This window comes from Schistocerca americana, chromosome 3, assembly GCF_021461395.2.
Source record: "Schistocerca americana isolate TAMUIC-IGC-003095 chromosome 3, iqSchAmer2.1, whole genome shotgun sequence".
In the NCBI taxonomy this organism is placed as follows: Eukaryota; Metazoa; Arthropoda; class Insecta; order Orthoptera; family Acrididae; genus Schistocerca; species Schistocerca americana.
Window position 1 is genome coordinate 523,160,792 of NC_060121.1, and position 15,449 is coordinate 523,176,240.

General features: G+C 45.4%; 1 protein-coding gene across 1 annotated transcript; it reads left to right on the plus strand.

Moving 5' to 3' along the window:
- Positions 1-10,752: 10,752 nt before the first annotated feature.
- Positions 10,753-15,050, plus strand: LOC124607459 (cuticle protein 12.5-like). Its single transcript, XM_047139796.1, has 2 exons — positions 10,753-10,837; positions 14,704-15,050. Exons 1-2 carry the CDS (start codon positions 10,826-10,828, stop codon positions 15,001-15,003), a joined length of 312 nt encoding a protein of 103 aa, XP_046995752.1. The 5' UTR covers positions 10,753-10,825; the 3' UTR covers positions 15,004-15,050.
- Positions 15,051-15,449: the final 399 nt, after the last annotated feature.

Genomic DNA, 15,449 nt, shown 5'->3' on the forward strand with positions numbered 1-15,449 from the left:
TGGAGACGATCGTAGAGATGCTGGATGTAGTCTTGTGGAACGGCTTGCCATGCCATTTCCACCTGGCGCCTCAGTTGGACCAGCGTTCGTGCTGGACGTGCAGACCGCGTGAGACGACGCTTCATCCAGTCCCAAACATGCTCAATGGGGGACAGATCCGGAGATCTTGCTGGCCAGGGTAGTTGACTTACACCTTCTAGAGCACGTTGGGTGGCACGGGATACATGCGGACGTGCATTGTCCTGTTGGAACAGCAAGTTCCGTTGCCGGTCTAGGAATGGTAGAACGATGGGTTCGATGACGGTTTGGATGTACCGTGCACTATTCAGTGTCCCCTCGACGATCACCAGTGGTGTACGGCCAGTGTAGGAGATCGCTCCCCACACCATGATGCCGGGTGTTGGCCCTGTGTGCCTCGGTCGTATGCAGTCCTGATTGTGGCGCTCACCTGCACGGCGCCAAACACGCATACGACCATCATTGGCACCAAGGCAGAAGCGACTCTCATCGCTGAAGACGACACGTCTCCATTCGTCCCTCCGTTCACGCCTGTCGCAACACCACTGGAGGCGGGCTGCACGATGTTGGGGCGTGAGCGGAAGACGGCCTAACGGTGTGCGGGACCGTAGCCCAGCTTCATGGAGACGGTTGCGAATGGTCCTCGCCGATACCCCAGGAGCAACAGTGTCCCTAATTTGCTGGTAAGTGGCGGTGCGGTCCCCTACGGCACTGCGTAGGATCCTACGGTCTTGGCGTGCATCCGTGCGTCGCTGCGGTCCAGTCCCAGGTCGACGGGCACGTGCACCTTCCGCCGACCACTGGCGACAACATCGATGTACTGTGGAGACCTCACGCCCCACGTGTTGAGCAATTCGGCGGTACGTCCACCCGGCCGCCCGCATGCCCACTATATGCCCTCGCTCAAAGTCCGTCAACTGCACATACGGTTCACGTCCACGCTGTCGCGGCATGCTACCAGTGTTAAAGACTGCGATGGAGCTCCGTATGCCACGGCAAACTGGCTGACACTGACGGCGGCGGTGCACAAATGCTGCGCAGCTAGCGCCATTCGACGGCCAACACCGCGGTTCCTGGTGTGTCCGCTGTGCCGTGCGTGTGATCATTGCTTGTACAGCCCTCTCGCAGTGTCCGGAGCAAGTATGGTGGGTCTGACACGCCGGTGTCAATGTGTTCTTTTTTCCATTTCCAGGAGTGTATATCTGCTCCTGGGTACGCCTTACAATCCAGTATCTGATTTCGGAATCTCTGTATTGTATGTTAACCGGGGGCCTAGAAACGACGGCGAGGCTCCGTCCCCGCCGCAGCCGCAGTGGTCCACAACCCGACGACGACTACCGCAGTCCACCCCTCCGCCGCCCCACACCGAACCACTCTTACAGGGTTATTGTCCGGTCAGGCCCCCGGTGGACGGGATGGTCCCTGTGAAAGGGCACAGCCGACTTCCTTCCCCATCCTTCCCTAATCCGATGGGACCAATGACCTCGTTGTATGTTCCCCTCGCACGAATCAACTAATCCACCGTACTAGACAGAACTGTAGAGGGTACAGTCTGTAAGAGAATGGTGATATTTGAATACGTGGATGGAAGTGCTACTCCGAGATAAAGAGGTTGTTACGGGAGAGGAATTCGTGGCGGGCCGCATCCAACCAGTCAGAAGACTGCTGGCGAAAGAAACCGGACAAGTGCGAGTTCTGTCTGTGTGTGTAGACAGTTCATCTATAGGTTTTGAGTTAGTGAGTAACAAAATATGTGTCATAAATGGGAGTATCTTTTGATTGCATTGGCTTAGAAACTTAAATGGTTTCGCACCACCAAAGGACCATAGATAGTACTGACGTAAGTTTCGTCTTGAAACCTCTGCCCGTTCATGAGAAAAGGGATCTTAACAGACAGACAGACAGACTGTCAACAAATGGCAAAAAGGGATTTAATTACAAATTAACAATATTCGGAATTTTTCATTAACTTGTATTGTGAAATACTGGTTCCTGCCAAACTTCGTTATTCTAGGTCAACGGGAGGTACCCTATAGGTTTTGATGTGTGAGATTGTGAGTATTAAAAAGCTGAGGTAAATGGCCAAATCTTTTGAATGCGTCACTTAGAAGCTTAAATGTTTTTACTCCACCAAAATACCTTAGAACCCAGTATTTGACGCAAATTTCAGCTCTATATTTCCCCTCTTTTCTGAGAAAAAGGTATCCTAATAGACGGACAACGAAGTGATCTTATAAGGTTGCTGTTTTTACCGTTTGAGGTACAGAACCCATTCTTTTTTCTTTTTCAGGGTTGGGAGGAGACAGATAGTGTACTCGTGCTGATTATATCTCTCTCTGTGATAGAGACCCATGCATTAGACCCTCTTGCTGACAGTGTGACAGTGTGATTGCCAGTAGCTAAGACTGTTCGGAACTATCATCCAGGATTTTTAAGTACCGATCGTCGAAGCGATTAAGTCTGTTTAGCGCGGCTCTTCGCTGTATTTTGCCCAAACCTTACACTCAAGAGATTTCTCATATTGATAGGGGAAGGCGGCGAGCTACGGGCTACTGGCACAATTGGGCGGAGTCTGGCGGTTTACACGGCCCGCCCTCTCACTGGGTCACTCGCGGCACGCGTAATCCAGTCCGCCTGGGCATTACTGCAACACGTTCTCGTTACCACCCGCCACAGAACCGTAACGAGAGAACCACCGATCTTTTATTCATCGTTACTGCCCAGTTCGCCCCCGCGAAACCTTCTATTTAGTCTGTCTCAATTAGAGTTCCTCGCTCAATTGTAATTTACCTCGCATAAATTTGTTAACTCCGTAAACAATTAATTTTTATTTGAATGAAAAGTTCTAAGGATTACATTGATGACAGTCCCGTCCGAAGAGATAGAAAACCATAGTGAAGCAGCGCTACGACCAAAGTGAAGCAAATTAAACAACTCTCCGCCACGTTGTTGGAAGCCAAAACAAAGAAGCATGGTAGGGGGACCTACATGATAGTGCATAAGGACATTACGAAACCTAGCCTAAAGTAATAAATTCACATATTCACGTAAAGTTAACACATGAAAGTTCTTTCTGTGCTGGCGTACAGCATAAATCAACAAAACCGGTAACTTTTAAACACTACGCACATAAAGTGAGACATATTCGTAGTTTCACTGCTCTTTTCCGTGCAGTTATTTACTGCGAAAACTTAAGGCATGATTTCGAAAAGAAATTCCGCAATTTCATATCTCACAAGTTCGCCACGTACTATTTCGCTTTTAAAATAACCACGAAGTGGTGAGTGACAGAAATGAGGAAGCCACAACCACTTTCGAATGGCGTTCGTCTGAAATCGGAAATCGGTCACGTCACCTCCCATCCTCGTTAACTTTTTGAGGAATCATCGTATTTCGTTGTTACCGAATTACAAATTCCGTGTTATGACAGTATGCTGTTTCAGAGCAAGAGCTCACTGAAGTTTTATCATAAAAACGTCACTGCGGGTATGATTCATTTTAATTTAATGTCACTTGAAGACACATCGACTGTCAAGTCCTTAGGGAATTCTAAGACGAACGATAATAATTGTCGAAACGGTAACTGATCGGAGTGGTCACGAGGTTAGAGACGTGCAACAGGGGAGTCTAAGGAAATATGTTCGCGTCCTGATATACAGTTTCCTTTGCTTTTGTTTTTTCGTCTTCGCGTTTTTAACACACACTAGGGCTTTCTTACTCATGAAGCAGAATTATATTCTGCAATGTTCGATATTATCTGCATATAAGAGCGCACTCTATCAGAAATGAATTTCTTCGATTTCGTAACTTGATTCGGATTAAAAAACGGAAGACGACGCTGCTGTGAGTGAAACAGCCAGCAATGATGTTTATATTATTTTTGCTACAAATATTTCACCGTTTTTATTTGGAATATTTGAAAGCTTGCTACTTTCTTCTGTAATTATGACTTTAATAAAAATGGCATAGGTAATGTTAATCAAAACACTGGGAGAAGTTGTGATCTAAATGACAATAGATTTAATCATTCTTAACATCACAAGACAAAGAAATGACTAAAGAAACGTCACAGAATGATTTTCATTTGACAAACGCTCTCACAAGTATGGAATTTATGGTGGACAAAGTGATCAGCTGGGGATCGACACACGACACTAACCATAACACTAATCGCTCTATCTGACTTCATACACGTGAATCCGGGGTATGGCACAAAAACTACTCCACAATCAAGCATCTATACTCTACTATTCCGAAAAAGAAAAATATGGTTCGAAAGAACAGGGTGCTGAGGAACATATATCGGAGCCCTACGCCGTAGCGGCGAATACTTTACCCTTCTCCTGGTCAGGGCGGCACACCACGATGCGTTCGGCGGCAAAAGTCATGGACGGTAGCATCTGTTATTAATGCCGCGCCCCGAAAAATGCAAGTACACGGCATCTCGTTCGGCTAATTCGGAAGCCTCTGAAACCTCGGTGGAGTCCAGTGTGCAGGTGGACATGTTTGCTGGTCTGCCAAACCAATTTGTCTCCGTCCCAATACTATGCGTGACGGAATATGTCAAATGCTTAAACGGCCGACTCAAGACAAATAAGTACACCCACGCATCACACATTGTGTGCGTGATGCTAGAAGCAGTACTTCTGATGGTTCAGAAGGTGACTGGCACAGGTTATAAGTGGAACACTAGCAAAGGACACAAGTCTCACCGTTTAGGTTGAGACCTTCAGTTCTTTACTAGCGAAGCGCCAGTACAGGTGTGACATCATCTCTTTCTGTCCGCTTCCTCCTCAACTCGGTAGCAAAGTACATTTACATCTTAGGCTACTCCCAGTTAAGCACAACCCAATCACGAGCTGGAGGGCCGGATTCAAAGATGGGAGACTGCTCCTTGCTCTGCAAACACCGATTTGACCAGTCAGAGACTTTAAAGTTAATTGGGAGAAAAAAAAAAGATTCAGATTTGTGGCCCCATTACCACGTGTTTAAGCCCTGTCTTTTACTGACAACACGACCAGGATGGAACCACAGCCCTCCATAAAAAGATTGTTATCTCCCCTGTTCTGTCATTTTCGAAGTTTCCAAAGAATGGGCATAAACTCGCTAAAAGCCTCATACCTCCACAAATATGTTTTCGTAACAGAGTCTGGACGATGGGCGCCATTGGCCTGTCCCACGGAAATTCGCAGATCGCTCACAGTTGTCTCGTCGACTTCCTGCCTAAAAAGGACCCATCGTCTGCTTTATTGCCCGTCTTCAATGCTTTGGCCATTGGCGCTAGTCAGCCTACCTGGACGCGACCGGTGACCGACCGGCCCCATCCAAACGTGTCTGCACAGTGAGACCGCGGAACTCGGCAGTCCGGAAATGTTTTCACACAGGTTCCACAGAAAAAACACCCTTCACTCGGCCGTCAGTCGTCCAATACTTTTACTGCAGTCGTTTAAATCGACATCCTATTCCTTTGAAAGCAGGTGAAGCTTACCGCTATTCCTTCACTAGAGCATACAAGCAAGAGGGTTAACTACTGCTCACCATTTCATCATGATGTATGAAGTCAGATAATAATAAAGATCATCTTCCCTAAGAACATTAAGCAGCATGACACCGAATCGGAAGTGAGAGTGGTCTGCAATCTCTTATATTTCGCGATTTCAAAGGGTGTAGTTAAGTAGAAATCTAATCTAATTGCTCCAAGTCTAATGAGCAACAATTACATTTATATTCTTGTATATCACAAATACTTTGCTGTTTATTTCTGGATACGTTGTGTTTTCAGTGAGCGTAAATGAGAAGGAACAGTAAAAGCACAGCTTGAATTACTGACAACAAAACGAACAGCAATGATATTAGTAGCCTTGTTTGTAACAAATATGCAGCAATCGTATTTGTAGTCTTGTTTGTCACAAATACACTACTCGCCATTAAAATTTCTACACCAAGAATAACTGCAGATGATAAACGGCTATTCATTGGACAAATATATTACACTACAACTGACATGTGATTGCTGTTTCACGCAATTTGGGTGCATAGATCCTGAGAAATTAGTACCCAAAACAACCACCTCTGGCCGTAATAACGACCTTAATACGCCTGAGCATTGAGTCAAACAGAGATTGGATGGCGTGTACAGGTACAGCTGCCCATGCAGCTTCAACACGATACCACAGTTCATCAAGAGTAGTGACTGGCGTATTGTGACGAGCCAGTTGCTCGGCCACCATTGACGTTTTCAATTGGTGAGAGATCTGGAGAATGTGCTGGCCAGGGCAGCAGTCGAACATTTTCTGTATCGAGAAAGGCCCGTACAGGACCTGCAACATGCCGTCGTGCATTACCCTGCTGAAATGTAGGGTTTCGCAGGGATCGAATGAAGGGTAGAGCCACGGGTCGTAACACATCTGAAATGTGGCGTCCACTGTTCAAAGTGCCGTCAATGCGGACAAGAGGTGACCAAGACGTGTAACCAATGGCACCCCATACCATCACGTCGAGTGATACGCCAGTATAGCGATGACGAATAGACGCTTCCAATGTGCGTTCACCGCGATGTCGCCAGACACGGATGCGACCATCATGATGCTGTAAACAAAACCTGGATTCATCCGAAAAAATGACGGTTTGCCATTCGTGCACCCAGGTTCGTCGTTGAATACACCATCGTAGGCGCTCCTGTCTGTGATGCAGCGTCAAGTGTAACCGCACCCATGGTCTCCGAGCTGATAGTCCATGCTGCTGCAAACGCCGTCGAACTGTTTGTGCAGATGGTTTTTGTCTTGTAAACGTCCCCAGCTGTTGACGCAGGGATCGAGACGTGGCTGCAAGATCCATTACAGCCATGCGGATAAGATGCCTGTCATTTCGACTGCTAGTGATACGAGGCCGTTGGGATGCAGCATGGCGTTCCGTATTACCCTCATGAACCCACCGATCCCATATTCTGCTAACAGTCATTGGATCTCGACCAACGCGAGCAGCAATGTCGCAATACGATAAACCGCAATCGCGATAGGCTACAATCCGACCTTTATCAAAGACGGAAACGTGATGGTATGCATTTCTCCTCCTTACACGAGGCATCACAACAACGTTTAACCAGGCGACGACGCCGGAAAACTACTGTTTGTGTATGAGAAATCGGTTGGAAACTTTCCTCATGTCAGGACGTTGTAGGTGTCGCCACCGGCGCCAACCTTGTGTGAATGCTCTGAAAAGCTAATAATTTGCATATCACAGCATCTTCTTCCTGTCGGCTAAATTTCGCGTCTGTAGCACGTCATCTTCGTGGTGTAGCAATTTTAATGGACAGTAGTGTATTTAGCTACCATCAGATCCTTAACAACGCTTTCGTAAATTTGGCGGTCAACACAAAGCTCGCACTACACAGCAAGCAGTTGATGTCGCGTGACCTATTTCTGAATTCTAGTTGCATGCGGCAGTCCTTCCTCAAAAAAATGGTTCAAATGGCTCTGAGCACTATGGGACTTAACTTCTGAGGTCATCAGTCTCCTAGAACTTACAACTAATTAAACCTAACTAACCTAAGGACATCGCACACACCCATGCCCGAGGCAGGATTCGAACTTGCGACCATAGCGGTCGTGCGGTTCCAGACTGAAGCGCCTAGAACCTCTCGGCCACACCCGCCTGCACAGTACTTCCTCACTTAGTCACTCGTACACAGTGACTTCCGAAAGTATGGTGGATAATAGTGCAGTGTGGCACCATAGGGAGCTCTGAACAACGTGTCACAGCCTCTCAGTGTATATCTGTCTGGCCCTGCCTGCGTACATCGTCATTTCCTGTGAATTATGTGTCGGTTTAGTTTCTATTTGAAATAGTTAAGAAACGAAGCACTCACAAAGTAAAACTATGGCTGACACAAGTATTTTTCTTGATCATTGAGGATAAGAGAGACTTACATGGGACTGCTGGGTATAGAAAGAAGATAGTGGGGACGTTTCTGTTCAAATGTGTGTGAATTCCTAAGGGGGCTGAGGTCACCGGTCCCTAGACCTACACACTACTTAAACTAACTTATGCTAAGAACAACACACATGCCCATGCCGAAGGGAGGATCGAACCTTCGGCGGGAGGGGCCGCGCAATTAGTGACATGGCGCCTCAATGCGTGCGGACACTCTGCACGGAGGACGTTTCTGCAAACAGTAGATTAGACCTCATACACAGCGTGAGAATGGTGAATAAGGAAGGAAATGCGAAAATCGTAATGAAGGTAATCTTTATTTTACATACTAAAAACCTTGGCAACAAAGTAAATCCTTTTGTACCCTTCCAAAAATTAAGGAAATTATTAAAATAGTTAGAAATCTGATTGATGCGTCTATAAACCACACTTCATAATGAACAATTATACATTTCATGTCTTTTATTTCTGGTACAAAACTGGCTCTCAACTTTGATAAAAGGTAATCTGATGATCACTGCACACACAATTCCGTAATGCTTAACCTAATGTACTATTATAATGGTGGCATTATTAATGGTGGGATCATCAGTTTTCTAGGATAGATACGACACTTTCTTGAAATGACAGATACATGAGTTCTCTCAAAAGTTGAATTGTAACAGTGCTACGGTCAGAATATTGTGCATATTATTGTTTATAAAAATCGTCGCAAATGGTTTAATACTGTCATCTAACTCTCCTTTTGATCTGATAATATTTCCCACCACGTAATTACTGCACCCATAATCCATTACACTGTTTCAGTTATTGAAATCTTCGTCAACCTCAAAAATATTTTTCCTTTTCTGCTCTATCTAGTGCCAAGTTAAATATTCCTGGCAGCTGTAGTAGACGTTAGATGAACCCATTTCTTCCTGTAGGAAGGATTTTCCTATTGCAGAACAGTTATTATTCATAGTGCATATTTAGAAGTAAGCAATACACGCAGTAAGGCAAGCTTTCGAAAACTGCTACACAAAACGACTCATCATCCTCCTAACACCTTAAATTCTGCGATACCCCTCTCTACTTTAGAGACTGTAGATAAACACTCTGGCGTACCTTGTTACATTGGGAAGGAGCGACTGGTCCCCAGCACGAATCCGCCTGATGGACTTGAGGTCCGGTGAGCTGCCCAATCTGTGGATGGTTTTTAGGAAGAACGGAGACATTGTATTAAAAGATTTCAAGAAAATTTTAAAATTTTTTACATGACTGGAGCATCTCCCTCAGCGAATGTGGGTTGGTTCCCCTTACTCCGCCTCAGCTACACTGTGTCGGCGATTGCTGCGCAAACAAGTTCTCACGTACGCGTACCCCACCATTACTCTACCACGCAAACAAAGGGGTTACACTCGTTTGGTGTGAGACGTTCCTAAGGGGGGCGGGCGGGGGGGGTGGGGGGTGGTCCATCGGGAGCCGAACTGCACAATAACCCTGAAAGAGAGGTTCGGTATGGGGCGGAGGAGGGGTGAAGTGGACTGCGGTAGTCGTCGTGGGGTTGTGGACCACTGCGGCTGCGGCAGGGACGGAGCCTCTCCGTCGCTTCTAGGCCCCTGGTTAACATACAATACATAAGTACTCTCAACCGAGAGAGGCTTAATTGAAATAATGAATCTGCACAGGGGGACCAGTTAGCACACGAGTAGCAGAACATGATAGCCATGTGTGATTATCACAGCACAATAAATCTGCGATAGCGGAACATCACAGTGACTATGGACAGCCTATCTTGTTCCAAGAAGCCTCTGTGCTGGCGAAGGAGTCGAGGATGCGTCCGTGTAAAATTCGAGGGGCGACTGAGAGAGAGAGAGAGAGAGAGAGAGAGAGAGAGAGAGAGAGAGAGAGAGGAACTCTTCGTGCATTTCCGTGCACATCAGGAAGAAAAAATGCCCACGAAAAGCCAGGCACTGATTTTGAGACTGTCGGCAATCACTGACAAACCGGTTAACCCACGAAAAGCTTCTTTCCTACCCTCCCCCTCTCGTCATGACTAGCCTGCTACACTCTAGAGTCAAAAAAGTTTCAAAAATATGGCTATTAACACCGATCATCTGTAATAAATAGAGTCACCTTTCATCCACCAGAGCGATCTTGCCCTGAACCAGTCTTATCGTGTGAGGAAAGCCGTTTCAGTACTGTCGAAATGTTGGTTTTAACTCTATAATTAAAGTACTTTATACAGTGACCTGGTGCAACACCCATCATAATGTAGGTGCAAGTTTCATCATTGTTTGGCTGTATAACGATAACTGAGCAAACTGAACTGAAATATAGAACCTCAAATCAGAGTAAGAACCAGTCAAAACGTGAAGTTCCTGTCAGAAGGATGGCTCGAGGAGTATAAGTAAAATATGTTTGGCTAAAAATACAAAATTTATTTTTATTTAAAAGATGAAAGTAGGATAGAAAGGGAGTCTAGAGTGCGACATCCCATGAACATTTAAGTCATTAGAGACTGAGCCAAAAGCTTGACACGTGTAGCCCAGGGAACTGTTTTTAAGGGACCATTTAGGTACTCTCTTTAAGTGAGTTAGGGAAATCAGCTATGGTCCTTCTACCTTAGTGTCTTAATTACTGAACTGCCTCGTCTTGTAAATGGGACGTCTCGATGATTTGGTGAGACCGAATACCGCTCTGCAGTCTGCTAGTAGAAAAATAGTGCAGTGAGTAAGGCGAGACGGGCGGCGGCAGTTACGCCAGGTGTGGGGCGCCGCCAAGGCCGGAGCGGCGCGCTGACCCAGTGGTCCACTAGGGGACGGCGGCGCCGCGGTATAAAGAGGCGCGGACAGCGGTCCGTCGCCACAGTCCGCTGTACTCACACCCATCCAACATGTACAAGCTGGTAAGTCCTAACATCGGCTCACAAGTTCCACTCCGTTTTACTTCTTTTCTTTCCTTACTTATCTTTTCGTGAAGTCCCCTTGTAGAAATAGTAAACATCTAATCAGTTGCAAATTGAAAGGTTTATTAAACCTTTGCCAACGTTCATAAAAACATCTCCCTCAGAAGGAGAAAATGGGCAACTGGATTACATGTTGTCAAAGAGGTTCGTCAAAATATAGCCGAAAGGCGTCGCCAAATTTAAAATTTCCCCCTCATTAATTGTACATTGGCAAGGAAGTACCATATGACAACAACCCATGTTGCGCATGTTTTAATATAATTTGGAGGTAAAATTTCATATTTGACGACGCCTTTCGACTACATGTTAACGTACCTCTGCCGCAACACGTAATCCAGTTGTCCATGTTTTACTTCCGAAGAAGACGTTTTTATACACGCTAAGACCATGATAAAGGAATTTTAATAAACCTTCCAATTTCTAACTGAACGGTTGTCTACTATTCCTACAAGAATATTTCATTCGACGTTTGTTGCTCCAGTCATGTAAAAAATTTTAAAATTTTCTTGAAATCTTTTAATACAGTGTCTTCGTTCTTCATCAGGTAAAATAATCAGTCTTTTCAAATTCATTTATCCTATTACATATCTGATTCTCCTAGTATAACTCAACATTTAGCAGTGAAGTGACTCACACTATGATAAAACTGACGACCATTTCTTTGGAACAAAGCGCACACTGCATGATTTCTAAACTGTTTCCCACACGTGGCTTGCAAAGACAAGACCGGTCCCAAAGCTCGTCCCAGAAACGATGCATATAAGTTAAATGCATAAACGCATTGCACAAAATTGGTACACTTTGCTGAAAAATAAATTTCTTCGTTCCCCGAGCTTAGCGTTAACGATGCGTGGTGATGACAGTAGGATCTAGCCATAGAAAATCGTTCTTATTGAATGAGTGGCAATAATATGCAGGAAATGGAAACAATTTCAGGAAATAATGAGCTTGAGGGTAAAAGAGAAGTAAAGAAGAAAGAGAGAGAGAGAGAGAGAGAGAGAGAGAGAGAGCACCTGCAGTTTCTCGCCTTATCTATTTTAATGAAACCATTTCAGCACCGAACAATCCTTAGAAGATTGCCTTTGAAATGTTATAGTTGTTGGATATATAACTACAGATTTCGAATACTTTTTGTTTTTGTAGTAATTCAGTCATCTACTAGTGTCTGAGCGGGCTAAACTTATTTTTATAGACATTCATGGGTATTAAATATTTGAGTTAGTCTTTTTTTAGATTTTTCATCGAAGTCTGAAAAATTTGAATTTGCTTATTTCCGATGAACATGAGTTCTTGGGCAGCGCGGTTTCGTTTGAACTCTTTACAAATTATTAGGGGAATTGTCCGCCTGCTTAGCTGGACGGTAACGTGCTTCCCTTCCATGCAGCGGGCCCAGGTTCGATTCCCGGCCGGGTTGGAGATTTTCTCCGCTCGTCGACTGGCTGTTAAGATGTCCTCCTTATCATTTCACCCTCATCAACGGCACAAAAGTCGGCCCGTGGGGGTCGACTGAAATAAGGCTCGCACTTGGCGGTCGAACTTCCCCGAGTGGAAATTAAAATAGTCTCATCCGCCATGTGCATTATCCTTATTAACATATAATTGGCTCTTGTGCCGCAGTTGGATGAATATCTTGTTGCCGGCCGGAGTGGCCGAGCGGTTAAAGGCGCTACAGTCTGGAACCGCACGACCGCTACGGTCGCAGGTTCGAATCCTGCCTCGGGCATGGATGTGTGTGATGTCCTTAGGTTAGTTAGGTTTAAGTAGTTCTAAGTTCTAGGGGACTTATGACCACAGCAGTTGAGTCCCATAGTGCTCAGAGCCATTTGAACCATTTCAATATCTTGTTGAAACCCATAGTTCCGCCCCCTTTCGCCAAAGACCTGTTCAAAGGAGGGGAGGGGAGGGGGGGGTGTTGGAGCTCGAGCACACGGAAACGGAATTTTACTTCAGTCAGTAGCGAGCCAGGGTATGCATCGCAACTGCGGGAAAGCTACAACCCCCCTCCCCACCCGCCTTTAACGAGTCCTCCGCAGACCGGGATGAAACGTTCGGGCTCCAACAATTCCATCAAGAAATTCATTAGGGTGCGGCATAACAGCCCGAAATACTTCAGTAAGTTTGACTTTTCCGGGCGGTGAAAGTTTACATTCTCCAAATGGACCACCGTTAACAACGTCACGTTTTGCAGCGCATACAGAATATTACTACGAAAATTATAAGGTAAGCGCTGTTTTGGAAATGCTTATGTCGCCTCGTGTGTGATTTTCTTCCAGCCTTACTACAACAGCCTTCCCAAAATTTTGAAAAATAAGCACGGGCACAGTAGTACACTGAGTTCCGTCTCAGTCATCTAAATTTTTTTAACCGTCAGTCGCTTTAGTGGAACACTCTCTGTGACTGTCGATATTCGAGATAAAGTCCCTTTTGAGCGTATAGCTTTCATCTGATATGAAATTTTAGATCCACATGTTATTCTTTAAATGTACAGCGACACATTCAAAAACCTGAAACGTTAAATTAAAAACTCGTACTTATTTTCTGTTATTATGTAAGTAATTTTTTTTGTTGTCCATATTCCATGCTTGCTGGAGAGGACAAATTATCATAGACGTTTATCCGCAAAATATGATTATTTCAATTATTACTTTTACGCCTAGAATTTGAATCGCCATAGTCGGGTCATATTCACTGTGTGCTCTTTAATGATATGTAATACTAAATCTTATACATAAGGGGTGGTCGAAAAGTTTGTGTTCGAAGGCCATGCAATCCAGAATCGGTATCCCAATCAGAGAAACTCCCCGTAAGCATTGAGCCTATCAACTTACCGACGCACCAGGTTGAAGACAATCGTTTAGTAACACACCATGTGCTACTGCGTGAAGAAGTCCATAACTTCCTGTTGCACATCCTCATGCAAAGGGAAGGCCTCCATTAAGGAATCTGAGAGTAAATGAGGACTGTTGGGCTCGTGTTCGAGTGTATTCCACTTGAGTAGGCGTAACTGCTGCGTTACGACATTTGCGATATGGGAACGTGCGTTATCATGAAGTATCAGCATTCCTTGTCGCACGGAACTTGGCACTCGAATCCGCAACAGTTGTTTTGCGACAGACATGACTCCCCATACACGTTCCACCTTCTCCGATGGACGCATATGGTAATAACGTCACCATAGTTGACCTGTCCGCGTGTACCGCATGCACGTAGGACAGATACGAATATGGCACTAATCCGCTGCTTTTGGTATTTATGTATCCGCATATACCCCGCTGTCGCTTTTTCGTAATACAACTTCTTACCTGTTCAACTTCTATCTGATTATATAATGTAGCGTAAAATTTTAGACTAGTAGCATACATTAGAAGAAACGTGACGTGGAAGTACGTAGCACACAAACAAGCTCGTTGATAACAGGTTTTGCTGGAAAATGAAGAGTCCTTAAAACGTTAAGTGGTCCATTCCTAACATATTTCAACTGCTTATGGATATTACAAAACATAAATACTTCTAATATTTTTTGACAACTATGTTTTATGGAGGTAAAAGACCTTTTAGCACAGGGTCTTCATATATGTACCTATGTTTATTGGCTTTATTTCTATGCTCTGACTGGCGACATTACAGAGACCAATTGACGTACTTTTTCGAAGGTGCACAGCAGTGATTTGATAACGTGACGGCCAAGCTTGTATCAACACGTAGAAAAAGAAAAAAAAACTGTATCCGTGCTTCTTTCATTGTGGGAAAATGGTTTCACCCAGTGCTGTGTAAAAGTCAAATCATCAACTGTGTACGGCCGGCAGGTGATCCTGATGTGCGCCGTGGCCGCCGCCCACGCCGGCTACCTGGGAGGCTACGCCGCCCCCGCCATCGCTGTGGCACCTGCCGTGGCCGCCCCCGCCGTCGCAGTCGCTCACGCCCCCGTGGCCGTGGCACCCGCCGCCTCCTCGTACGCCAACACGTACCGCGTGTCGCAGACCGCCCGCCTCCTGGCCGCCCCCGCCGTCGCCGCCGCCCCTGTGGCCTACGCCGCCCCCGCCATCCACGCCCCTGTGGCCTACGCTGCACCTGCTGTCGCTGCTCCGATTCTCAAATACCACTAAAATCTAACTTGTGTCTTGTCGACAATAAAGTGAAGTATTTATTACAATCAGTGTCTTCAAAATTACACCATCACCTGTCATACGTAATTTGTTACTGGCGTCAATAATGGACGGTATGTCCATTCTTATGCATGAAAGTGGCAATGTTAATCAGCGTTCACCCACATTTGTGTACGCAACCAATACTTAACACTTTCTATCCTTCAAAATGATGGAAAAGCGTGTCCTGAAAGCAGACACCACAATCCTGTAATCCCTTAGAATATTACATTTTTGAAATGTAACGCGTTACTTAATCCAACAATGCAGTTGAGTATTCAGCATGTAAGTCTGTCGTGCACAAGACCCATGATCGATTTCTGATACCGCCAAGAATTTTTCTTGCGCCAGAATTCGAAGAGTGTTCGCTCAGCCTAATGAATACAACTGACGAGCTTCTCCGAAAG